The sequence below is a fragment of the Cervus canadensis genome, chromosome 2, assembly GCF_019320065.1.
Source record: "Cervus canadensis isolate Bull #8, Minnesota chromosome 2, ASM1932006v1, whole genome shotgun sequence".
Taxonomy (NCBI): Eukaryota; Metazoa; Chordata; class Mammalia; order Artiodactyla; family Cervidae; genus Cervus; species Cervus canadensis.
In genome coordinates, this window is record NC_057387.1 from 54,189,956 (window position 1) to 54,216,917 (window position 26,962).

The 26,962-nt window shown below is 35.2% G+C and overlaps 1 protein-coding gene across 1 annotated transcript; it reads right to left on the minus strand.

The window, feature by feature from the left end:
* Window positions 1-566: 566 nt before the first annotated feature.
* LOC122436735 (calcium-activated chloride channel regulator 1) lies at window positions 567-26,916 on the minus strand. Its single transcript, XM_043460765.1, has 14 exons — window positions 26,721-26,916; window positions 25,186-25,326; window positions 24,842-24,989; window positions 23,835-23,943; window positions 20,352-20,529; window positions 15,396-15,623; window positions 13,300-13,524; window positions 10,936-11,113; window positions 8,817-8,917; window positions 8,250-8,474; window positions 7,850-8,120; window positions 7,114-7,284; window positions 6,127-6,366; window positions 567-1,255 (listed from the first exon to the last, which is right to left on the minus strand). The coding sequence occupies exons 1-14, from the start codon at window positions 26,877-26,879 to the stop codon at window positions 915-917; spliced, it is 2,715 nt and encodes a 904-aa protein (XP_043316700.1). The 5' UTR covers window positions 26,880-26,916; the 3' UTR covers window positions 567-914.
* Between the last annotated feature and the right edge of the window lie 46 nt (window positions 26,917-26,962).

Consider the following 26,962-nt stretch of genomic DNA (forward strand, 5'->3'; position numbering starts at 1 on the left):
TGTTTCACAAATATTTATTAAATGTATATTATGTGTCAAATACTATTCTAGATTCTGAGGATATAGCAGTCAAAACAAATCCCTGCCTTGATAGAGCATCTTGATGATATCCTTAGGATTTAATAATGGTCTCAGAATATGAATGGGTCTTTAGTGATGTTCCACAATACATACAAAAGTAAACTATTCTTGTCTAATGGTCATTTCATGCCTAGGGTCAAAGCTTTGATAGACCACTTTTAATCAATGATAAAAAACAAATTTGACCTCCTTACTGCTTTGGATCATATTTCATTGAAAAATTATCTTATAGTCTTTTTTATTATAGTTTTTGTTAATATGAAGTATTCATTCATAATAAAAATGAAACCTAAATAATTCTATCATAAAATTATTTCTATTGTGGACTCAAATATTTTTCAAATGGCTTAAAAAAACTTTGATTTTGTTAGTATACCAAGTGAATTTATAGCACACTTTGAAAGTGTTTCTTAAAAAGCCAGTAAGTAAGGTGTTCCCTAGTGGCCTAAAAGTTAGGATTTGGCACTCTCGCTGGTGTGGCCTGGGTTCAGTTCCTATTTGGGGAAGTGAGATCCTGCAAGTTGTATGGCATGGCCAAAAAAAGAAAAAAAAAAAAGAAAAAAAAAACAGCCAGCAAGTAAAAATATGCATTTTATTTTATGGTTAGTTAATAAATGGATTTTTCTAAGATAGGAAATGGTATATTAATTTTGCTTTAAAGTGAAACTAATTATAATTAATAAACTCAAGTATTTAGGAAATTTACAACTTTCATACATTCACATATATTTCAAATAGCTTTATAATAGACTGTGTATAGCAAATTAAAATCCTAAATAAATGTTTGCCAACTATGTATAACATTGAATCTCAGTTCTGATGCAATCCCTAGTTTAAAATATAGATAAAATCATAGCTAATCCAAAAATTGCCAAACTGATTGCAGAAATCTTGGTACCCAGAGCATGGACACTGTCTTCTGGCATAGGAATAAACTTGATTGCTTGTGCAATGTTAGAAACCTCTGAGATGAGATTGGCTTCATTGATGGCTTGGATTGCAATATAGAAGTTGGTGCCATTTTCTATTCTAAAAGGTTCTGGCTTAAATTCAAAGTTTTCTACTGAGCCGGCCTCCTTAGGTTTTAGACTAGAAGTATTCACTAAAGTAGCATTGTCGAAATCTTCTTGGAGATCCACGAAACTCTTACTTATTCTTATAATGTAGCTGTTGGCTGGAAAACAAATAGATATTTCACGTATGTTAGAATCACTACATGCCTTATTGCTACCACATTGTTTTACATTTAAGAGTCCATCAGAAATGCACACTTGGTTTTTGTCTGGTTATTCCATCTTCTTTATTTTAAGAACAAATATGTGAACAGTTTTTTATCTAGTTATCTAATCACAAAGAATTTAATTTAAAATTGTACAGTACTAAAAATGGATCTCAATTTTTTAAGAAATAGAAATATGAAGAACCGAGTCTACTTTTGATTTAGAACAAGGAACACAATAATGTTTGAGTATAGTAAAGACATTCAGTACCTTATGTCTGTGCTATTTTCCATTAAGCTGAGAGAGGGAGTTATAAGATGGATGAGTAAGAGAACAGATAAGTAGAGTAGGAACCAGGGATATGGACAAAGAGCAAAGGGAGGCAAAGAGTCTGGAATGTGTACTAATTAAACATGTTTAAGAGCCAGGCAGACTTTGACTAGCACCTTAGTTCTACTACTTTCTAGCTATAAGAAAGAAAAATTTATTTAATATTTCTTAGTTTTCTTAACTATAAAAAGAATCAATCATTCCTTTCATCCAACAAATATATATGGAATGCTAGTGATGAAAATTATATGTGAGAATGCATGAAAAGTGTTTAGCACAATGTCTGGGACTTAATACATGTTTGAAATATTAGTTATTATTACTGTTACTTTATCAAGAAAGGAAAGAAAGATAATACAAATGTTTCATTTCAAAATGCTTCTAGAAATCCATCAGAGCCATGAAGAAATATATTTTAACATTAGGAAATGCCGTGAACAATAAAACATCGAATATCTTTTTTCGAAGTGAAGACTTTATTTCATGAAATGTTGAAGATGTTTTAAGTATGTGGTGAATAACTTAAATTTAGGGTTTTCTTTTTAATTCAGGCCCTATGTCTTAACATCTGAGTCTTTTAATAAATACACCTTATCGATCTGATCTTTTCCGCTACTCTTCACATCCTCTCTGCATTTAATTTTGGTGGGTCTATCTAACTATCCATCCATCCCTTACTTTAATTCAAATATTTCATTGTGAAATTTTGCTTTCTTGACTTTGAGCTTATTATTTGGTTCCTTTTCTCCCTGACGTGAATCCCTGGAATGTGCCTCCCTCTCCCTATCTATGCAAATTGTACTTATTCTTCAAGGCCCAACAGGTGGTTCAATTTCTCCTTGAAGTCTTGGTTATGTGTTTCATCACTTGATGACTCTCTTCTATGAACTCTTTCTGCTTGGGAAGGAGCTTTCCAATTTTATGAAGGTTCAGTTTATGTTTTCAATTACTTCTGGGCCCCCAAAGACACATGAAAAGTGCCCAACATCACCAATCATCAGGGAAATGCAAATCAAAGCTACCTTGCACCTGTCAGAATATGTATTATTAAAAAAACAACAAAAAACAAGTGTTGGCCAAAATGTAGAGAAAAGGGAAACCCTCTTGCACTGTTGCTGGGAATGTAAATTGCTGCACCACTATGAAAAACAGTATGCTACTGCTAAGTCACTTCAGTCGTGTCCAACTCTGTGCGACCCCATGGACGGCAGCCCACCAGGCTCCCCCATCCCTGGGATTCTCCAGGCAAGAACACTGGAGTGGGTTGCCATTTCCTTCTCCAATGTATGAAAGTGAAAAGTGAAAGTGAAGTCGCTCAGTCGTGTCCGACTCTTCGAGACCGCATGGACTGCAGCCTACCAGGCTCCTCTGTCCATGGGATTTTCCAGGCAAGAGTACTGGAGTGGGGTACCATTGCCTTCTCCAGGAAAACAGTATAGAAGTTACTAAAAACATTAAAAGTAGAATGATTGTATGATCCAGCAATTCTGATTCTGGGTATTTTTCTCAAGAAAACAAAAACACTAATTCAAAAAGATATATGCACTTCTATGTTCGTTGCAGCATTATTTGCAATAGCCAAGATATGGAGCAACCTAAGTGTCCATTGATAGGTGAATGGAGATATATATATATATAATACTGGAGTGGGTGGCCTACCCCTTCTCCAGGGGATCTTCCCAACCCAGGAATTGAACTGGGGTCTCCTGCATCACAGGTGAATTCTCTACCAGCTGAACTGCTACAGAAGTCCTATATATACATACTTACACACAACAGAATGAGATCTTGTATTACGTAACCACATGGATGGACCTAGAGGGTATTATGCTAAGTAAATTAAGTCAAATAGAAAAGACAAATACCATGTGATTTCATTTATATGTGGAATCTAAAAAACAAAACAAATGAACAAATATAACAAAATAGAAATAGACTCATCAATACATAGGACAAAGAAGTATTTGCCAAATGGGAGGGGAGTTGGGGGAGTGAGTGTAGTCTGTAAGGGAGATTAAGAGGTACAAACTTCCAGTTACAAAATAAATGAGTCATGGTGATGAAATGTGCGTATGGAGAAAGTCGTCAATAATACTATGGTAACTTTATATGGTGACAGATGGTAACCAGATTTAAAGTGGTGATCATTTTGTACTGTATAGATATATCAAATCACTGTATTATGTATTGAGAACTAAAATAGTATTGTAGATCAATTGTACTTTATTTATTTATTTTTTTTTTCATTTTGGTCTGTGACTTTATTTAATATTTTTACTCTTTTTTACTTTGTTCTCATGATGAACATAGATTACTTTTATTTTTTTTGTCATACATTGATATGAATCAGCCATAGATTTACACGTATTCCCCATCCCGATCCCCCCTCCCACCTCCCTCTCCACCCGATTCCTCTGGGTCTTCCCAGTGTACCAGGCCCGAGCACTTGTCTCATGCATCCCACCTGGGCTGGTGATCTGTTTCACCATAAATAGTATACATGCTGTTCTTTTGAAATATCCCACCCTCACCTTCTCCCACAGAGTTCAAAAGTCTGTTCTGTATTTCTGTGTCTCTTTTTCCGTTTTGCATATAGGGTTATCGTTACCTTCTTTCTAAATTCCATATATATGTGTTAGTATGCTGTAATGTTCTTTATCTTTCTGGCTTACTTCACTCTGTATAAGGGGCTCCAGTTTCATCCATCTCATTAGGACTGATTCAAATGAATTCTTTTTAATGGCTGAGTAATATTCCATGGTGTATATGTACCACAGCTTCCTTATCCATTGTACTTTAATAAAAATATTACTTTTTGGCCAAAAATGTTTATTCAGTTGATGCCCAAAGTGACAAAATTAGAGGATCATAAAATATTAGAATTATATCTACTTGTTTTAGTAATTCTAGGCCATCTAGTCTGATTTGCATATATGACAGATATGGAAATTGGGTCCCAGTAAATTTAAGTGTTTCATTCAAAATTATATAGGCTATTTGTTTATGTTTTGAGATACTGCTACTACCTCATTTTGTAATGTCTAGGGTAAAATTTGATAGAGCTACAATATCTTCCTATTAGTTACAAGAAAAGAGGGAGATCAGATCCCACCTATTGTAGGAGTTTGAGGTTAAACACACTGAAGTTCTTTGAAATACTTTCTTCCTTCTTTTAGTTCCTGTAAGCAGCATAAGGGACATTTATTATGAATCCAGCCTTAATCTAAAGGCTTAATCTTAACTGAATTCAAGTTAGAACTAAACATATAGTCAGATAATTTCACTTATGGCTTTTTCAGTGAAAGTATATATATATATTTTTCACCGTAGTTTTAAAGGTCATAATGTATTTCAGAAGCTGTCATGATAAGAGTCTCAGTACTGAAGTACAAAGAGCTCTTTGTAGGTATTTTATGTTTCCTTTGGCTTCAGAATGATTTTTTTCATTGTGTAATAATAACAAAAATAAATATAACTACATAGGAAATGAAAGATTAAGAAGCATCATTTCTTTTGAGAGCATATAGTGAGGGGTGTATTATAATCCAAGTGAAGGAGCATTGAAAGTCACTTTTAAGCACTGACAACCTCTGAGTTATTGTGTCTGTTGATATGCATATTACTTTCATTTTACCACTTTAAAGGGAAAATAACAAGATTGGCTTTACCCCATAAGAATCTTCTAGTCTAGCACAATTCTGGAATATGATAGTCATTCAATAAATACTAATTTAATTTAGTTAAATTTAAAGCAAAGCTAAAAGTGATATAAGCTTTTTGGAATGAGGGCAGTTTATTATGAGGAACTTTGAATGAATGAGATATTTTGGCCTTGAAATTTAATTCAAACTCCATACCCAAATCTCTGCTTGTGATCCTCTCTTTGGGACATCTTCACTTAAATTTGTTAACTTCTTTTATTCTTCAAGACTTAGGTCAGGGATAGTCTTCCCTGAAAAGTTCTTTAAGATATACCTTGTGATCTTAACCTTCAACTATTAATAGAAGTGGCCATCCAATGGTGTATCTCATTATATTCTATAAAATTATCTTTTATTTTCAGGAACTATCTTCTCTACTTAACTGTTGAGAGTAGGGTTTATTTCTTAAGAACCTAATAGTTTTTGAAACATCAATAAAAGGTCAATGAATGAATGAAATTGTGCAAGTACAGAAATACATAGAAAAAATTTTCTCTGTTAGGAAATCAGTCTTCTCAAAGAATTTCTAAGATAGTTCATTTTGTGAGAGGCAGTTTGGTACAACAGAATCTGATGAGAGTGAGTTAGACTTCTAATTTTTATTAAATATAGAAGTAATTTGGGCCAATCCATTACCTCTTGGGCCTTAAGTTTTCACATATGAAAACAGGTGACTGATAGTAGACAATCTATATATGTTATTTATAAATAGGACATTAGAAAATTTTGAGCAAATGAAAGCCTGTGGGATTTCTTGTAGTATATAATATTTAAAAATATAATATCACACTTACCTTTTCCTTTATCTAGGACATTGCCAGGGGCTGTCCATGAGAGTTGAATATGATATTCTTTAAATTTTGCTTCAAGGTCTATAATTTTATTGGGTGGGAGCACAGAAGGGTGATTACCAGGAGGAGGAGCTCCTGATACAGTAAATGACCCTCCAGAGGTTAGTCTGTTAAAGTCTTCTATTTCCACTTTTGCCAGGTCATCTTTGACTTCAGGTCTGGGTGGGTTCAGTATAATTTTACCTACCAAAAAAGCAATTTTTTAACTTTTCATATTGCCATATCTATTCTTGTTATCTCATTTGCAGCTGTAAAGGGGTTAATATTGAGTGATAGTAGCAGCTATTGAAAAAGTAATAACTTAGTGAAAAAAAGCTTATTTTATTGGTGTTATTTTAAAATTGATGAGGAGACATTATGAAATATTAGTACTATTGTTTACCCCATCTGTCTTTATTCTTGACTCTAAATTCTTTGAGGACAAGAATGGCCCCTTTTTTAATCTCTGTAGCTCCAGTATATAGCAAAATGCTTGCCACAGTAAATTTTTTTCAGTGTAATTGAAATGAACTGAGGGAGATGTAAACAAAACTAGGTCCCTCATCATAAATATGGTTTTGAAACATAAAATTGATTATATAACTCTATACTTAAGTTTTCCATGCTAAGTTCCTTCAGTCATGTCCAACTCTTTGCAACCTCGTGGACTGTAGCCAGCCAGGCTTCTCTGTCCAGGGCGATTCTTCAGGCAAGAATACTGGAGTGGGTTGCCATTTCCTCCTCCAGGAGATCTTCCCAACCCTGGGATGGAACTCATGTCTCTTACATCTCCTGCATTGGCAGGTGGGTTCTTTACCACTAGTGCCGCCTCCATGGTACCTTTTTTTTTTCTTCTTCTTTTTCGTTTTTCCATGGTACCTTTTAATTTGAATGCTTGTCACATACAATTTGCCTAGATAAATGACATATTTCTATTTTAATGCCACTTACCATTTTCAATATAGCCTGGTATATACAGGGCTTTGTTCTGTGGTTGTCTTAAACTTAGCCTAGCCATGTTGTTTCTTGCCTGGGCATGTACTTTTAAACTGTATCTACCATTTCCACGGTAATCTGTAAAATATCTTGAATAGATGCCATCATTCTTGACAGTATCAGCACCTTGATATTGAAATGTAATATTAGATATACCACAAAGTAAAAATGACCACATCAACTGTTTATGAGCCCTAGTGACGGAAGCTATTTTGGAGGATAGTATAGCACACTTTTTTAAGTACATGAATCCAAGAATCAGGCCACTTGGGTTCAAAGTCTGGTTTGGCCACTTGCCAACCTTTGACTTTGGAAAAGTCTAATTCATGGTAAACATTCAATTAATGTTGGTTATTATTATTTCATAAGAGAATCCTATTGAAATAGGAAAATGTAACTAAACTGGAGAAAGCAAATGTAAAACACTGATACTAATGAAAATAGAGAAAAATTGTACTCTGTTATATGGGAAAAGTAAAATTATTCATAAAATTTAAAGAAGATAAATATGCTTATGTTCATGCCTAGACAAGATAACTAAGTGAAAGGTTAAAAAGCTTTAAAAGCATTATAATTAAATTTAATTCACTTAAAGTATGTTTCTTTGGATATATAGGAAATCCTGACTTCTAAGACATGTGACCGTAGTAGAATTTTAAGTTCAGTGGAAGTTGATGCAGATTCTTATTACCTGCACCATTGTCCCAGAGCTCCAATGTTACTTGATGTCCATCTTCAGTTTCTATAATGGCAGTTACATTGATTCCCAGTACAGGCAAAAACCCTTGACTGACTTGTGCATAAACAATCACTGGGCTAGGGTAATGTGCTGTATTTTGACTCATGTGAGCTATTGCAGTTACTGGGGGTGTAGTAGGACTTCTTGCTCGAGTGGTCACTGTCACTGTTAGCATTTGAGAGCTGGCATGATTATTTAGAAGGCTGTAAGTCCAAGTACCTGTCTGAAAATTTAAAAAAACATCTATTTTAGAGCTTTTGTAATATATTCCTACTCCTATATGAGATGTTGTCTTCATTTTTTCCTTAAAATTGGTTGATAAAGCATGGAGAAAATAAAAAAATATTTTTACCTCTGCAATACCAGGTATTCGAAGACGAGCAGAATGAATATTTAGCTTATCTTCTTTGAAATCTGAGGTTTTATATTTCTTTCCTTTTGGATCCTGGAGAAGAATTTCTGGCTTTTGTATTGTCCATGTGACAACAAAGAAAGTGTCATTTCCAATTGTACTGTCTACGGGCACCGTACCATTTACCCATTTCTTTCCTATAATTGCCAAGGCTTTGCTTTCCAACTGTTAATGTAAATATAAACAACAAACACATGAGACTGATTTGTTATTACAGTTAAGATTTCAAAGTTTAGTCAGTTCAGAGAAATTCTAAATATACTTTTAAGATTTCAGTTAAAATAACCAAGACTTAGGCTGAATGTTTATATTGATTAAAAATAGAAGAATCCAAAGAAAAAGTGACTATAAGTATCACAAAAAGCAAATTCAGTAGGATGTTTTTCTTCTGGAGCCTGAAATGTTTTCAGACAGATGAGTTATTTGTTAGAGAAAGAAGTTACTATTTAGGATAATAAAAATTTGTTACAAGTGTGAAAAGGCAAATAATTTTTTTAAGATACTGACCTGAATAGTCTGCTGAGTGATACTGCCACTTCTAGATGAAATTCTACTGAACGCATTAGTAAGACCATTTATGTCTTTATTGGCATAAAACCGATTCCCTCCTAAAATAGAATTTTATTTCTTTTATAATATTAATTTTTTATTTTATTTGAAAAATTTTTACTGAAATATAGTTGATTAACAAAATGTTAGTTTCAGGTATGTAGCAAAGTGAATCATTTATACATTTATCCATTCTTTTTTTAGATTCTTTTGCTGTATAGGACATTACAGAATATTGAGTAGAGTTCTCTGTGCTATACAATAGGTCTTTATTAGTTATCTATTTTATATACAGTAGTGTTTATATGTCAATCCTAATCTCCCAATTTATCTTTCCCCAGCTCCTTTTGCCCCTGGTAACCATAAATTTGTTTTCTACGTCTGTGACTCTGTTTCTGTTTTGTAAATAAGTTCATTTGTACCATTTTTTAGAGATTCCACATATAAGTGATATCATAGATCTGTCTTTCTCTGTCTGACTTACTTCACTCAGTTTGACAATCTCTAGGTCCATCCATGTTGCTGCAAACAGCAGTATTTAGTTCTCTTTTATGGCTGAGTCATATTCCATAGGATTCTAATTTTAAGTGGGAAAGTCATATTTGATATTATACTCTTATCAATATATTATAAAATACATTAAAAAATTTCTTTTTAAACTTAAAAAGATGAATTTTCCAGACCTTAGGAACTTGTAGTATATCAGTATCCTAGATGTAACGCTACAATAAGTAAACCTTGCTCAAAATATCTTAGAATAAAGAAGAAAACTGGCCAAATAATATTATTTTAAAATCAGTCATTAGATTTAAGTGCTTGCCACGTTAGTAAAGCTTATTTAATCACCAAATAATGTTATAAAAATTAAAGACAATATTAAACTAGCTGCTTATTTTCTAGTTATATTAAGATATACCAAAACGATTAGAGAATGACAGTGTAGAATAAAGTAAAATTGATTAAAGAAAGTGAAAGTAAAGTGAAAGTGAAGTCGCTCAGTCGTGTCCAACTCTACGACCCTGTGGACTGTAGCCCACCAGGCTCCTCCGTCCATGAAATTCTCCAGGCAAGAATACTGGAGTGGGTTTCCATTTCCTTCTCCAGGGGATCTTCCTGACCCAGGGATCGAACCCAGGTCTCCCGCATTGCAGGCAGACACTTTAACCTCTGAGCCACCAGGGAAGCCCTAAAATTGATTAAATGCAGATACTAAATGACACAAGAGTTGATGAAGAGGGCGATAACTTAGGTGTCAGGAGCTGGAAAAGCGTGGATTGCAGAGAACAAGATTTGGTATTCAGTTCTCTAACTATGCTGTGCTGTGCTTAGTTGCTAGTTGTGTCCAACTCTTTGAGACCCACGGACTGTAGCCCACCAGGCTGTCTGTCCTTGGGGATTCTCCGGGCAAGAATATTGGAGTGGATTGCCAGCTCCTCCTCCCTGGATCTTCCCAACCCAGGGATTGAATCTGGGTCTGCCGCATTGTAAGTGGATTCTTAACCATCTGAACCACCAGGGAAGCCCAAGAATAGTGGAGTGGGTAGCCTATCCCTTTTCCAGGGGATCTTCCTGATCCAGGAATCTAACCTAAGTCTCCTGCATTGCAGGCAGATTTTTACCAGCGGAGCTACCAGGGAAGCCCTGTCTTACTCTATTGCTTTGGGCAAATAATTTGTATTCTCTAGATTTTACATTTCTTCCTCAATAAAATAGTGCTAGCTGAATCTCTACTGTAATATTGAGCAGATAAGATATTGAGTAAGAATTTTGGAAGTGCAGTTGAGTAAGTCCAGTAACCATGAGAACAAAGGTTCATTTGATGGTAAAAAGTGATGAGAAATGAATGAAGACAACACAATATTGACTAATGTTAGAAGAAGCTATTATAGGTAGAAACAGAGAGAAGTGAAATGGGGTGAGGAAAGATTAATTTGAAGGATGAAGAGAAGGAAAGGACAAAGATGAATTTTTTAGGACAGAAAAATTTTGAGCAGTTTATAGTTTAAGGGGAAAGAATCCCTGGAATGAGAGAAACTGAAAAGGTATTTTCTATTCAAACTCTATTCCAAAGGTTTACCTGTCATATCTGACAGTGTCTCCAGTTCTTTGGCAGCGGAAGGTCCAAGAGCAATGGTGTGAATGATCACACCACTTTGTTTTACCTCCTCAATGCATAAGTGTATTTCATTATCTTCCCCATCAGTTAGCAGTATGATTTCAGAACCAGAAGTGCTCTGGTGACTCTGGATAATTGCCTAATGTTGAAAAACCAGACTATTATGAATAATTAGAGAATATCTTATCTAAATACATACAAACTAAGGATAAACCTCTTCTTTAATCTTGGAAAAGTCTTTAGGCCTATACATCAGAGTAGGCAAAAGAAAACTTCGTGTTGTCATTCCAGGTTGAGCTAGCTTGGAAATGAGTGTAATGTACAATGGTCTTGTAGGTTTCCAAAGGCAGAATGTTAATAGTGCTTTCACATATACTCAAGCTATCCAAGACAGAAAGAATATAACACTTAGAACACTAACATACAGTAAATATTCAGTGAATGCTAACTATTATTATCTCAGGAGATACTTGGGGTGGAGTCTGATGACCCAGGCAGTTTTGGTAATTTGCAGACTAGACAACATTTGTAAAACCATGACTGAAGGCAGGTATGCAAAGTTAAATGATGTGACTTGTGTCTTTTTACACATTTTAGCTGATAATTAAAGAATCTTGATTTCCTGGAAAAAACATTGACCTGTCATGAAGAAGGAAGTTCATGAATTTATCAAATACTGTAATTTTGGAGGGGTGGTATTTTCCTGATTTTTTACGAAGAATAGTGGCTAACACAATTTACTCAGGAAATTGAGAGTAAATTCTAGCTCTTCCATTTGCTGAATTAAATAGCTAGTGTTTAGTCTCTCTGTAGTATATGTATATATAAAATATATGTATATGTGAATATAATTTATATTTATAATAAAGTTCTATAAAGAGTTCAGTGTAATGATTACCTTTTTGAACTTTGGAGTAAGAAAGAGCAGGTTTTGATCATGGTTTTGCCAATTACTGATTATATGACCTTGAGAAAGATATTTAATTACTCTGTACCTCAGTTTCTTTATGTGCAAAATAGGCATAATAATAGTGCCTGACTAAAAATTAATGGTAGCAATAAAGTAAGATTATGAATGAAAAGCATTTAATATAGGCACTAATAATGCTCTAGAAATTTCAGATATTATTGCTATGATTCTGTAAGTAAAAGCTTATATGATTTCATTACATAAGTAATTAAGAGGTTTTTATTTGTTTGAATGTAATTTGATATAATCTCTTCAGCAATAGTCTGTGGTCAAAATGTCATATGACACATATCAAAACATTAAGAAAAACTTTTGAACTAATATGTGAGGTAGAAATCACTCCCATAGAACAGAATATAGAAAAAATAATGAAAAAAAAATGAAGACAGCCTAAGAGACCCCTGGGACAGCATTAAACTCACCAACACTCACATTTTAGGGGTCCCAGAAGTAGAAGAGAGAGAGGAAGGACCTGAGGAAATATCTGAAGAGATAATAACTGAAACTTCTCTAACATGGGAATGGAAATAGTCAACCAAGTTCAGGAAGCATAGAGAGTCCCAGGAAGGATAAACCCAAGGAGCAACACACTGAGACACGTAGTAATCAAACCGACAAAAATTAAAGACAAAGATAAAATATTTAAAACAACAAGGAAAAATGACAAATAACATACAAGAGAACTCCCATCAGGTTATCAGCTGATTTCTCAACAGTAACTCTACAAACCAGAAGGGAATGACATGATATATTTAAAGTGATGAAAGGGAAGAATCTACATCCAAGAATATTCTACATAACAAGACTCTCATTCAGATTTGATGGAGAAATCAAAAGCTTTCCAGATAAGCAAAAGTTGAGAGAATTCAGTGTCACCAAACCAGCTTTACAACAAATGCTAAAGGAATTTGTAGGCAGGAAACAAGATGAGAAAAAGACCTACAAAAAATAAACCCAAAACTATTAAGAAAATGGTAATAGGACAATACATATCCATAATTACCTTAAATGTAAATGGATTAAATGCACCAACTAAAAGACGTAGACTGGCTGGGCGGATAAAAACATGTGCATGTAGGTACTTCCACTTACCACATCACTTTGCTTGACCTGCCAAACTGTATGTAATTATTTTATATTGTTAGGTTAATCATGTCCCGATTATGGCCTGTGATTGTAATTATCTTTTATTTTTTGTCTGGCTATTGATTGTGAAAACAGATAAACATCTTTTACTATTGAAAAAAATTATTTAAATGGGAGACCTCTATGCTCCCAACTCTTGTAAGAGAGCTGGACAATATTAAAAGTAATAATAAATACAAATGATACTTATAAAAGCATTTTTATTTTACCTGAAATCCTGCTTTGAGCCCCCTACAAATTGAAGTTCCACCACTAGCTTTTTGAGGCAGATTTGCAGTGATATTTTTGTAAACATTATCATCAGTTATTTTTGTTAGATTATTTTGGATTTCAGCAACACTGTCAAATGTAACCATCCCAACAAAGGAGTCCTTTTCAATAACTTGAATCAAGTATAATTCTGCTGCTTGATTCATCCGAAAGAGACGATCTTCCTGTAAGAAAAGAAAGTGAAAGTGAAGTCGCTCAGTCCTGTCTGACCCTTTGCCACCCTGTGGGCTGTAGCCTACCAGGCTCCTCCCTCCATGGGATTCTCCAGGAAAGAATAGTGGAATGGGTTGCCATTTCCTTCTCCAGGGGATCTTCCTGACCCAGGGATCGAACCCGGGTCTCCCGCATTGCGGGCAGATGCTTTAACCTCTGAGCCACCAGGGAAGCCCCTGTTTGTTTTAATATCCCTAACAAATTCTTATAATTTAAATGAAAAGGATTAAATAATTCCAGTAATCATTGAATCAATTATTGTGGCATGTCTGAACAATCCCTCAGTTTCCTCCAATCTTGACAGACTGGTGAAAAGAAAGTTCATGGCCAGAGAGCATGGTAATAATTGATTACTGTATTTTGGCATTTAACTTCATTATATTAAAAAAAAATGTTAAATAAAAGCTTTAAAAGTCAGTCATGTTATACTTGTGAAAGCCTTGAAAACGTATACCGTCTTCTTTAACAATAAGGAAATAATTAAAAGCGCACACAAAAATGTTTGTTGCAGTGTAGTTTTTGATAAGTTGAAAATCATCAAAATGTCCATTAATGGGAGGTTATTTGACTAAATTATAGTTTGTGCATATGATACAATCATTAAAATATGTTTCATGGAATTATTTTTTCCCCTGGGGAGTGTTTAAGGTATAGTAAAAATATCATATTATGAAATATTATGTTTTTTTGTGCAATAAAGTTTTATTAAAGTATAAAGGAGACAGAGAAAGCTTCTGACATAGACATCAGAAGAGGGTAGAAAGAGTACCCCCTTGCTAGTGTTAGCAATGGAGTTATATATTCTCCAGTGAATCCAAAGAAAGTCTGGAGGTCTGGAGACCTCACCAGACCTACTCCCATAATTTACATTTTAAGACAACAGAATTAGCCAGAAGGTTTAATCCAAAGACTGTCCTCAGGCAGGATACATTATTGTTGTATAATCCTAAGGAATGTAGAGGAAAAAAGTAAAAAAGTTTGTCCTTTCTTCCTCCTTGAATATTCTAGACCTCTCTCTCCTTGGGGACCCCTAGACTTCTTATCAACCTGCTTAGGTAATGACTCTCTCATTCCCCCCTTTTCTTTTAGGAGAATTATGTTGCCAAGGGAAAGGGGCATCATTTTCATTCCATAACTACTTCCTGCTGTTTAGGGGTGTAGTCCCTAAATTGTTGAGGCAACACATTCTCCTAACCCTTATATTGAGGGTCTCTGATCCAGGGGCCCCAAGTAATAGTTGTTGGAGGAGGCTGTGGCACTCATAGGAGCTTGGACAACCATTTGTAACTTGAAAGCCTTCATGCAACTAGAAACAAATCCAATTACACAGTTACAGATCCAGGGAGCAAACAGCAAAAATAGAACAATCAGAATTATTGTAATTAAAATAGTCTTCCACCATGGGGAGCTAGTGTCATGGGGAGTTAATGTCTCCCAAAGTGAATATGAAATATTATGTAAGATAATCACATTTTTGAGGAGGAAATACAAATGCATTAACAGAAAAAAAAGAATTATAATATGCTCAGTGGTGGAATCATGAGTGATTTTCATTTTTTCTTTTTGTTCATTTATATTATTTCTTATTTGTTAGAACTAAAAGTTAAAAGAATAAATGTCATACATAATCCAATAACCTTAATATGATAATTACTTTTATTTTGGTATATTATCTTCTAGTGCTTGTCCATACAAAATCATCAATTAAAATTTATTAGAACAATAAATTTTAGTTAGCTTAGTAAAACTAAACCTAAGATTAAATTATACTTCTATTAGCTTAAATATCTAATTTAAAGGAGCTACAAAATAAAAATCTTACTGAAGACATGCTTCCAGATTTATCAAGTACCAAACAAACTACTCGCTGTTTGGACCTGAGCAATGAAAATGTAGGATGGGTTGGTGGATTCATTTCTGTCATGGGAGATGTATTTTGGAAGTCAGTAGAGTTCATGATTACATCCCATGTGCTTTTGCCATTGCACATTCTGTTTTGTAGGTTTGGAGCTTCCGTATTGTGTGTTTTTTCTGTACAAAATTCAGTAACCTGGAAAAAAATCAATTGAAAGACAATTACACAGTAACTGATGCATTACCTCCCTTTCCAAATATACAGCTGGCTGTGTTATATATCCTTCACAGATTTTCAGTCAGCCAGTCAGTCAGTTCAGTCGCTCAGTTGTGACCGACTCTTTGCGACCCCATGAACCACAGCACGCCAGGCCTCCCTGTCCATCACAAACTCCCGGAGTTTACTCAAACTCATGCCCATCAAGTAGGTGATGCCATCCAGCCATCTCATCCTCTGTCATCCCCTTCTCCTCCTGCCCCCAATCCCTCCCAGCATCAGGGTCTTTTCCAACGAGTCAACTCTTCGCATGAGAGGGCCAAAGTATTGGAGTTTCAGCTTCAGCCTCAGTCCTTCCAGTGAACACCCAGGACTGATCTCCTTTAGGATGGACTGGTTGGATCTCCTTGCAGTCCAAGGGACTCTCAAGAGTCTTCTCCAACACCATAGTCCAAAAGCATCAATTTTTCAGTGCTCAGTTTTCTTCACAGTCCAACTCTCACATCCATACATGACCACTGGAAAAACCATAGCCTTGACCAGATGGACCTTTGTTGGCAAAGTAATGTCTCTGCTTTTTAATATGCTGTCTAGGTTGGTCGTAACTTTCCTTCCAAGGAGTAAGCGTCTTTTAATTTCATGACTACAGTCACCATAATTGCACAAGCTGGAATCAAGATTGCCGGGAGAAATATCAATAACCTCAGATATGTATATGAAACCACCTTTATGGCAGAAAGTGAAGAGGAACTAAAAAGCCTCTTGATGAAAGTGAAAGAGGAGAGTGAAAAAGTTGGCTTAAAGCTTAACACTCAGAAAACTAAGATCATGGCATCTGGTCCCATCACCTCATGGGAAATAGATGGAAACAGTGACTGACTTTATTTTGGGGGGCTCCAAAATCACTGCAGATGGTGATTGCAGCCATGAAATTAAAAGATGTTTACTCCTTGAAAGAAAAGTTGTGACCAACCTAGACAGCATATTAAAAAGCAGAGACATTACTTTACCAACAAAGATCTGTCTAGTCAAAGCTATGGTTCTTCCAGTATGTATGTATGTGACAGCTGGACTATTAAGAAAGCTGAGCGCCGAAGAATTGATGCTTTTGAACTGTGGTGTTGGATAAGACTCTTGAGAGTCTCTTGGACTGCAAGGAGATACAACCTATCCGTCCTAAAGGAAATCAGTCCTGAATATTCATTGGAAGGACTGATGCTGAAGCAGAAACTTCAATACTTTGACCGCCTGTTGCAAAGAGCTGACTCATTTGAAAAGACCCTGTTACTGGGAAAGATTGAAGGTGGGAGGAGAAGGGGATGACAGAGGATGAGATGGTTGGATGGCATCACTGACTCGATGGACATGAGTTTGAGTAACCTCTGGGAGTTGGTGATGGACAGGGAAGCCTGGCGTGTGCAGTGCATTGGGTCGCAAAGAGTCGGACCCGACTGAGCCACTGAACTGAACTGAACTGGTGAGTTGTGTCCAGTAATTCTGCCAAATGATGTTCCATTACTATAGAACCTATTAAAATTCTCCAAGTTTTGAAAATTTAGTAACTTGGAAAAACACTGGATAAACTAGTGTGGCATTAGGAGAGAATTCGTCTTACAGTAAAGCCTCAGCTTTGTAAGTGTCATTTTGTTTTTTTAAATGCCTTCCTTATATAAATCTCTGGCTATAAGTTCAGGTTTAGAACTAAATTATTAAACCTGCATAACTTTTATTCAAGTTGTAAGAGTTTCTTTTCCTTCTCTTATGTTTCTAACTTATATTTCTCAGAAGGGGATATTTTGTATGGAAGAAAAGTATAGTTTTCAGTCAAAGCAGTGATTTATAATCATCTTGATGTTATGAAATACATATGAAACACATATGAAACATGACTCCTTTTATTACTGTCACTGCCTTTATTCGTGACCTTCAGGTCTCTTGTCTGCCTGTTTTCGTGTCCTTCCAACTGGTCTGCCTACCTCCACTATCTCACTCCCTTTTGTTTTTCATAGCCAATAGAATTGTCCTGAAGGAATTAGCTGGTTACATTACAAGCCTGATGTTGATAAAATAAAAATCCAAACATATTAGGTTTGTAGGTTCCAATTTTGTGTTTCAGTCTCATTCCATGTTTCTTCCTTACCGTGTATATTTTGCTTATAGAACACTGAACTTTCTCCTGTTCTTTAGAGTATGCCAGAAACTTTTATAAGGTTCTCACCAATCCAAGTGGAAAAAGGGAAGAGGAAATTTGTGCAAATTATAAAAAGGTGCCCCTTTCTCAAGTTCTTTTTATTTCTATCCAGTAGTCATATATGGATGTGAGATTTGGACCATAAAGAAGACTGAGTGCCAAAGAATTGATGCTTTTGAATTGTGGTGTTGGAGAACACTCTTGAGAGTCACTTTGACAGCAAGGAGATCAAAATGGTCAATCCTAAAGGAAACCAACCCTGAATATTCACTGGAAGGAATGATGCTGATGCTGATGCTGAAGCTCCAGTACTTTGGCCACCTGATACGAAGGACTGACTCATTGAAAAAGACCCCGATGCAGGGAAAGATTGAAGGCAGCAGGAGAAGGGGGCAACCGCAGATGAGATGGTTGGATGGCATCACTGAGTCAATGAACATGAGTTTGAGCAAAATCTGGGAGGTGGTGAAGGACAGGGAACCCTGGCGTGCTGCAGTTCACGGGGTTGCAAAGAGTTGGGCAAGTCTTAGTGACTGAACAACAACAATAACTTGAAAATTGTTCTAATAAATGTTAAAATTTTAGTGACCATGCTGCCGATAATTTGGGCAGTGCTCAAATTGTGCAGTCATGTGTGGCATCCGTGTATTTTTCCATCTTTGTTTTTGTAAACCTGTTTCTTTGCCTAGAATACACTTCCTTTTCCCGCTTTAGCAAGTTCATACTAATTTTTTTTTCAAATCCCAACTCAAAGCTCATTTCTTTTAGAAACGTTTTCTGACCTCTAGTTGGAGACATTTTCTGTACTCCCACAATACTTGGTTTCTATTTCTTCCTACTTTGTATTCTTATTTATTTTTCTTATATCTACCAGCCTCACTAAATTGAGTTCCTCAAAAACAATTATTTTTAATTATTTGTATATTTTTTCTGCTCCTAATACAGTGCTGGACATGAAGTGGGAGTAATGAAATTAAAGGAAGAAAATCATGGACTTGAATATTCATTATTTCAGAGCATATTCCTCCTGGGTCTGAGCTTATGCCTTGGGTACAGTCATACAATGTATTTAGTCCATGTGACAATAATTAGAAGGTATGTATTTAGTCTATGTTATAATAATTAGAAGGTGGTGTTATGCACAAGATATTATAGTTAAAGTACAGTATTTATCTCTGAGCCATATCTTATATGTTGCCCTCCATATTTCAGCTACATGATTTTCCTTCTTCATTATTATTTATTTTCTGATAGGCAGCATCAGTTATCTCTTAATAGGCAAATGCTTTTGGAATTTATAGTTTGGTACAGACAGTATATATTCCAATTATCTTCTTGTGTCACATGATCTAATATCTATTTGGATGCTGAATTCTTGGCTACCTTTGTGGATCTACCTGCTGCAGGTTAAAGTGAGATTTCTAGACTCATGCTTCAAATATTCCGAGGAGGGAGCTTTATTAGGCTGGAAAACAATTTTTACTTAAAAATCTCACTAGATTCATTTAGGAGTTTTAGAAGAAATTATCAAGTCTATATTTTTACTTAAGTCTTTCATTATTAATGCCCTAGACTTCAAAGCAATTTTAAAGCTTATTGGAAATAATAGACTTTTACAAACCTCTATCCATAAAGTCTGTGTTACTAGTAATTTGGTATATGAAAATTTGCTTCTTATAATTGTTAGTTTACTATCTAGAGATAGTATTCTTTATTTTGATTTGCTGTTTTTGATAACTTTCATATGTTTCATATTTAAAAGCCTATTTTTAATGTTTGGAAACTTACACTGAAAAACTATAATATGCTTACATTAATGAAGCTGAATTTATCCAGGGAAAGAGACAATTTCCTATTATCCAAATATTTTATAATTTAAAAAAATTAAAAATTTTAAGTTAACTTTGTACTCACCTTGTGCTAAGCACTGTGGTCATACTTTATTTATATTAGCTCTTATAAAACTAACAACTGTAAAGTATTTTTAAATTCCCATTTAAAAAACTAGAGAATTAAATTTCAGATTAAGCAGCTTTTTGTTATTCTGTAGAGACAGAGCCATTTATGTTTTCACAATACCATTTTGCCAAGCTTAGTGTGCTTTAGTGTGAAGGTAATGGAAAGCAGTACTTTCCGAAGCTACAGAATGATTTACTTTGGAAAAGTAGTATGAATAACACTTAGAAGAAATAATTAAAGTAAGGTTGTAGTTCTAGACACTACAGAAGCCAAATGAGTGAAGGGATGCTATAAGAAATTCTGTGATAGCAATGAGGAGGGTACAGTTTTACCTCTGAAGAAAAAAAGACAGGTTAGTAATAAAGTATGGGATAATTTCCAGATATATTCTGACAGGACTGGTGACACAGGACTGGATAAAATGACTGTTAGTTAACTGGCTTAGTAATTTTCCTTACTTCTATTGGTATATATAATTTCACAGTAGAAAATTCAGCTTCCCTAATTAATTTTTCCCAAAGGCTTCCTTTGTGAGACCAGAAAAAGAAGGTACTTACAGAATGGAGACTTTGCATAAACATGATGGACTCCTTTGCAGTCTGGGATTTTTCTGGGATGAATGTACATTTTGCTTCATACAGCCCTGTCTGTGAGTCACGTCTGCATGGCCTTGTTATACAGCTGCCTCCCTGGCATTTCTTGAAAACCACAGTACCAGTAATATGAGTCGAACATCTATGGTGAAAGAATTAGATTACATTTATATATGAAGGCCAGAGAGATTATGAATAGATATTAACATCCTAAAATCATTCCCTCAGTGATAATTGTTATGGACCATGTACCAAATTCCATTTTGACAAAAGTAAGCACAGTGTCCTACCCCTATTCACCATCAACTTCAACAAGAACCATGATGTTAATTCATATGTATTAATATTCACTGTTCATTAAAGTGATCAACATATCTATTAGCTCCTTGTGACTTTGAGCTAAAGATGATAATTCCTCACAGGGATGTTGTGAAAATTAATTGAGTTAAAAGATACAGAGGAGTTGCTTCCCAGTGGAGAGGGGAGAGTCAACATTATGCTTAAAACCCTCTTAGATTTCCTACTCATGGTACACATATACATATATACTTGCACATGTGTGTGTGTGTATATATATATATATATATATGTATGTGTATATATATATATATATATAAGTATATGTATATATATAAAGAGCCTCTTGATGAATGTGAAAGAGGAGAGTGAAAAAGTTGACTTAAAACTCAACATTCAGAAAACTAAGATCATGGCATCTGGTCCCATCACTTCATGGCAGGTAGATGGGGAAACAATAGAAACAGTGAGAGACTTTATTTCTTTGGGCTCCAAAATCACTGCAGATGGCGACTGCGGCCATGAAATTAAAAGACGCTTACTCCTTGGAAGAAAAGCTATGACCAACCTAAAGAGCATATTAAAAAGCAGAGATATTACTTTGCTGACAAAGGTCCGTTGAATCAAAGCTATGGTTTTTCCATTAGTCATGTATGGATGTGAGAGTTGGACTATACAGAAAGCTGAGCGCTGAAGAGTTGATGCTTTTAAACTGTGGTGTTGGAGAAGACTTTTGAGAGTCCCTTGGACTTCAGGGAGATCGAACCAGTCAATCGTAAAGGAAATCAATCCTGAATATTCATTGGAAGGACTGATGCTGAAGCTGAAACTCCTATACTTTGGCCACCTGATGCGAAGAACTGACTAATTTGAAAAGACCCGGATGCTGGGCAATATTGAAGGTGGGGAAGGGGGCGACAGAGGATGAGATGGTTGGATGGCATCACTGACTTGATGGACAGGAGTTTGGGTAAGCTCCGGGAGTTGGTGAAGGACAGGGAAGCCTGGCTTGCTGCAGTCCATGGGGCTGCGAAGAGTCGGACACAGATGATCTGAACTGATAGTGCTGTATGTGCTGTGCTGTGCTTAGTCGTTCAGTCGTGTCTGACTCTTTGCGACCCTGTGGCCTGTAACCCGCCAGGCTCTTCTGTCCATGAGATTCTCCAGGCAAGACTACTGGCGTGGGTTGCCATGCCTTCCTCCAAGGGGTCTTCCCGACCTAGGGATTGAACCCGGTCTCCCGCGTTGCAGGCGCGTTTGAGCCACCAGGTAAGCCCAGGAATACTGGAGTGGGTAGCCTATCCATTCTCCAGGGGGTCTTTCTGATACAGGAATCGAACCGGAGTCTCATGTATTGCAGGCAGATTCTTTACCAGCTGAGCTACCAGAGAAGCCCATATCGCTATACAGATGTATACATTTATACATAGATGTATATATCATACATAAAAAACCATGTGTGGTTTTTGTGTTTACATTTTACATTTTATTGAGCTAGACTGAAAGAAGAAATGAAAATAAACCCTATATAGAAATGCTTGTGTGTTCAAACCTTTTGGTCTTCGTAAGTAAGAGAATTGTCAAATCCCTGGCATAGAAGGAGGTGGAGTAGGGTATGGGTAAAAGATTCTAAAGAGTTCTTGTTTATCTGTAGGATTTATCCCATTCTGTGTTAATATTAAACTTCATTCCATTAATCCATTTAAATACATTTATTTGTATTTCAAGGATTAAAAGAAATGACTAGTCATATTTTCCCAGAAGGTTAGCTCTAGAGTAAGTCTGAAAATTAAACTTACGCTGCCTCTGACAAAGTGCCTGGCTCACAGTAGGAACTCACTGTTATTTTCGATACTTGTTTTTACTGTATATCTTTACGACTGATAAGGAAACTGATTTATTTTTCATTAACTTTTAAAAGTAGTTATGTGATACATTCTTTGTTTAGTTTTTACTTTATGCCATGTAAAAGGCTAGGAGATTAAAAAAAATCAGTCCTCAAGGATCTTGAAGTCTAGTGGAGAAAATAAAATGATACAGAAAGTTATTGCCCACTGTGAGAGAAGCACCCTCAAGGATTAAATGGCAACCCCCTCCAGTATTCTTGCCTAGAAAATTCCATGGACAGAGGAGTCTGGTGGACTGCAGTCCATGGGGTCACAAAGAGACATGAATGAGTGAGCACGTACACACACAGACACACACAGACACACACACACACACGCAGGTGAGAGAAGCCCATGCATGTTGCTTTGGGAACAGCCTCAAGGATATCTAACCCCAAACGGAGGGAGAGGAAAGACACTTGGGGGGAAGCATTTAAACTGAGACTTGAAGGATTGACAAGCATTATCTGAATAGGGGAGGAGGCGCTGGGAGGGGTTGTTGCATGAGAAGAGAAGAGAGTAATGTTTCCTGGGTTGAATCCCTAATCTCTGTGAAACCCTAGCAGCTTAGTAGACATAAGGTGAACAACGCAAAGGCATTTTTCTACCACACCTCTTTTCTCTAATATGTTTTTTATTCTAAAGCATTTTTAATTACACTGATTTCTGTTGTCCTTTAATACTCATTAACTATTCCATGTGTTTGATAGTTTTAAGTGTTTGATAGTTTTAATTTAAATATCTCATCTATTCATAAATAAAAACTGTCTAATTCTACCTATTCTTTAAAAAAATCTAATTTCTCACTTATTTTTATGAAAAGTACTTCTTTTCTTTAAGCTCAAGAGTAAATGAAAAATAGAATATACTTAACATGAGGCTCTAACAGTTTAATTGATTTCAGTGAAACAGATTCACCTTAAAAAGCTTTGAACCACATGGAATAAAAGATTGGGTAGGAACTTGAGCTCTAATTCTCAGATGTCTTAAGGTTTAGATTACAACTTTTTTCTTTCTCATTCCTCTGACAACAACATATTTTTAATACAACCCCATGAATATTGAAATTATTCCCAAATTTTGATTGATCGTGCTTCCAAAATGTAATACTCAGAAATTGTTAGATATATAATGAGGAAGGTTAATATTGCAATTAACTGTGTGAGCACTCGATCACAGAGATAGTCTTTGTTTGCCTAGTATAGAAAATTAAAAATTCATAAGTGAAAACTTTTGAAAACAGATTTATTCAATAGAATGATACCTTGTTGCTTCAATAGTGTTCCTTCTGGAGATATAGAATGGCTGGTCCCCATTATACTCATCAAATACTCCCCATCGGAGATGGGCCCACTCATGGACAAATGCTCTGCCTATGAGAGAATATTGCTGCTTTTAAATTTATGTTTACAACAGAGGTATCCCTGCTTTTTGAAAATTCATTATACACCACTTCACTTTTATGAAAGACCCACCTTAGTACCTGTTTTCACTAACAGAAAGAAATTTGAAGAGAATTTTTGCTTTTATGAAAAAAGGCGAAAAGCAAAGATAGCGTTAGGCATTTGTTTTGCAGTCAACTGTTTTACAGTCAGCACACACCCAGAGCAGGAAAAGTGGCACCACCACTAGCAACTGTGCTTGGCATCAAGCCTCATAGATTTGAAATGTGTCTGTGAGCATCTGTGATTTATCTCAACATATTTTGTGTATCTGTTAACAAGATGTGTCCTTAGGTAATTGCTTCTTGTATATCATTCTGACTTATGCAACTGTGCTTGGCATCAAGCCTCATAGATTTGAAATGTGTCTGTGAGCATCTGTGATTTATCTCAACATATTTTGTGTATCTGTTAACAAGATGTGTCCTTAGGTAATTGCTTCTTGTATATCATTCTGACTTATGAAAATTTCATAGAAACACTTCTTTTGGATATTGAGGGAAACTTGTATATAAATATAGTTTCCTTATATTTTAAGTCTCCCTTCCCCACATCATCAATCTAACTGAGTCAACGAAATCTAGAAATTGACAACTTTCATTAGACCAAAGAAGTTAAATCGGTTAGTATCAGTAAATGGCTAACTTTATTATTAAACACACATACAAAAAGAAATATAGTTAGGTTGAACATAACTAGTAACTTTCCAAACAAAAATATTAATTAATACTTATTTTTTCCTTTAAAAATTTAAAAAATACCATTAATCACAGTGTTATATTTGTTTCCAGTGGAAATCAAAACAGAATTATGAAATAGATATCCTTACCTCGGGACCCATAGATAGGCAAATTATTATTCAGCAAGAAGTCTGGAGTAAAATGTATATATTGTCCTTTTTCTCCACATCTTCCATATTGAAGTGTATAGGGATCATCTCCATGTTTTAGGTAAGGATTAGCAACTATGACTTCTGCCTAAAAGGCAGAATAAACAAACCAAAACAGAACTCATGAGCAATAGAAACAAGGAATTTTTCATCTAAATTTAGAACATTTATATTACTAAATTAAATACTAAAGTAGTCATTACTAATTACTCAAAATTATGAGCATTAATTTCTAAAAATCACAGCAAGAAGAAACAATTTAGAAGCTAGATAAAATACCCTACCTGGTCATATGATTCTTGTTTTGGCATTAAGTACTCAGATTTTGACTTCCACGTCATTGGAATTAAAATGCTTACATTCCTGAAATAAACTCTTCGTTTGGTGGCATGAAACAGGTAAGTAGAAGCTTCAGTTACCATTTCCTGACAAAATTAAAAGTACCTTGTAGTAGCAGTTTCACAATGAAGTGAATGTGAATGTGTACATGCAAGCAAGAAGAAGCTGATCTAAGCCCATCTCCCCAAATATTTTGGCAAACACTAACTGAAAAGTAGGTTACATTTTACTATATCTATCTAGTCTGTAAACTCTCATTTTTATATACCTAGAAATCAGTTCTTTAATTTTTACCTGTCCAGGTCTGCATTCAACATGAGTTGGAGCAGGGAGTGAGGGTGCTAGGTGAGATATAAAGGTAATTAAGACTGGAAGTCTGTTAGCAAGTTGTTTCTTGAATTGGACAGAGGTGCTTAAAACTGGGTTGGGAGTTTAAAGTTTGGTTGATTTTATGCTGTTGTTAATTGTAAAAACCGTTTGCTAGATTTATTTTGAGTTAGTTATGGAATGTGTTCATAAAAAGCCAAGTTTTACCAAGCAGTAATTTTCTAAGAATACCTAAGTCATTGGCTTCAAGTGCTAGTTTCGCTAATTAATGTATGACTGTACAAATCACTTAACTTCTCTCAATTTATACAACAATGGTAATTAATAATCTATATTGTGTGGGCTTTGCAGGTAGTGCTGGTGATAAGCTGTGTGCCAGTGCAGGAGACATAAGGGACGTGGGTTTGATCCCTGGGTTGGGAAGATCCCCTGGAAGAGGTCATGGCAACCCACTCCAGTGTTCTTGCCTGGAGAATCCTGTGGACAGAAGAGCCTGGTGGGCTACAGTCCATGGGGTCACAAAAAGTCAGACACGACTGAAATGGGTGAGCATGCGTGCATGCATGCATTGTTGACCACCTTATAGGGATATTGAGATACAAAGAAAATAGTATATATTAAGAGTACTATATATAGAATGTTGTACTGAGTAACCCAAAGCAAATTAGGAAATAAGTCAACTTCAAACATATAATATTTTCTTTATGATCAGATATGTAAGAATTTCAAAATTTTCAGAGCTAAACAAATATGAAAACTGAAAAAATTGAAAAAAATGTATAAGATAATGAACCTCAAGGGCTTTAAATAAGGTTAGTTTTTTAGACATTATAAAAGTAACTTCATAAAGTTTCAAAATTAGTCTCTAGTTGTTTGAAGATCTTTTTTTTAGCTTAATAAGTTGAAAATATTAGTAGTTTGGCCTTTTAATAATTCATTAAGGAAGTGACTAAAGCTATTAATATATGATACATAATACTTAAACTAAGCAAATATTAACCTTGACAGTTTAGATACATGCTAAATAAATGATGGATATTATCAAAGGAATTTTGGAAAGTTATAACTATGTGAATGTGTGTATCTGCCTAGGCAACATGAGTTGAAATACTTAACAAAATAGAAATAAGTTGATAATAAGCTTTTCTCTTACCTTTATGTTTTGAATGAGTTTTTCATCTTCTGGCACACTAGGGTTAATTGCAATGACAATGCCATCATATCCATTGTTAATCAAATTTACCATTGAACTTTTCATTCCAGGCAGGAGATGCAAAGTTAGGAACAGAATGACAGTCAGACAGAGCACCATTTTTGTGCATGTTACAATAAACCTATTGGAATGTAAGGAGAGTATTTATGTATCTGTATAACTCAAGAGATTTGTCTGTAGCC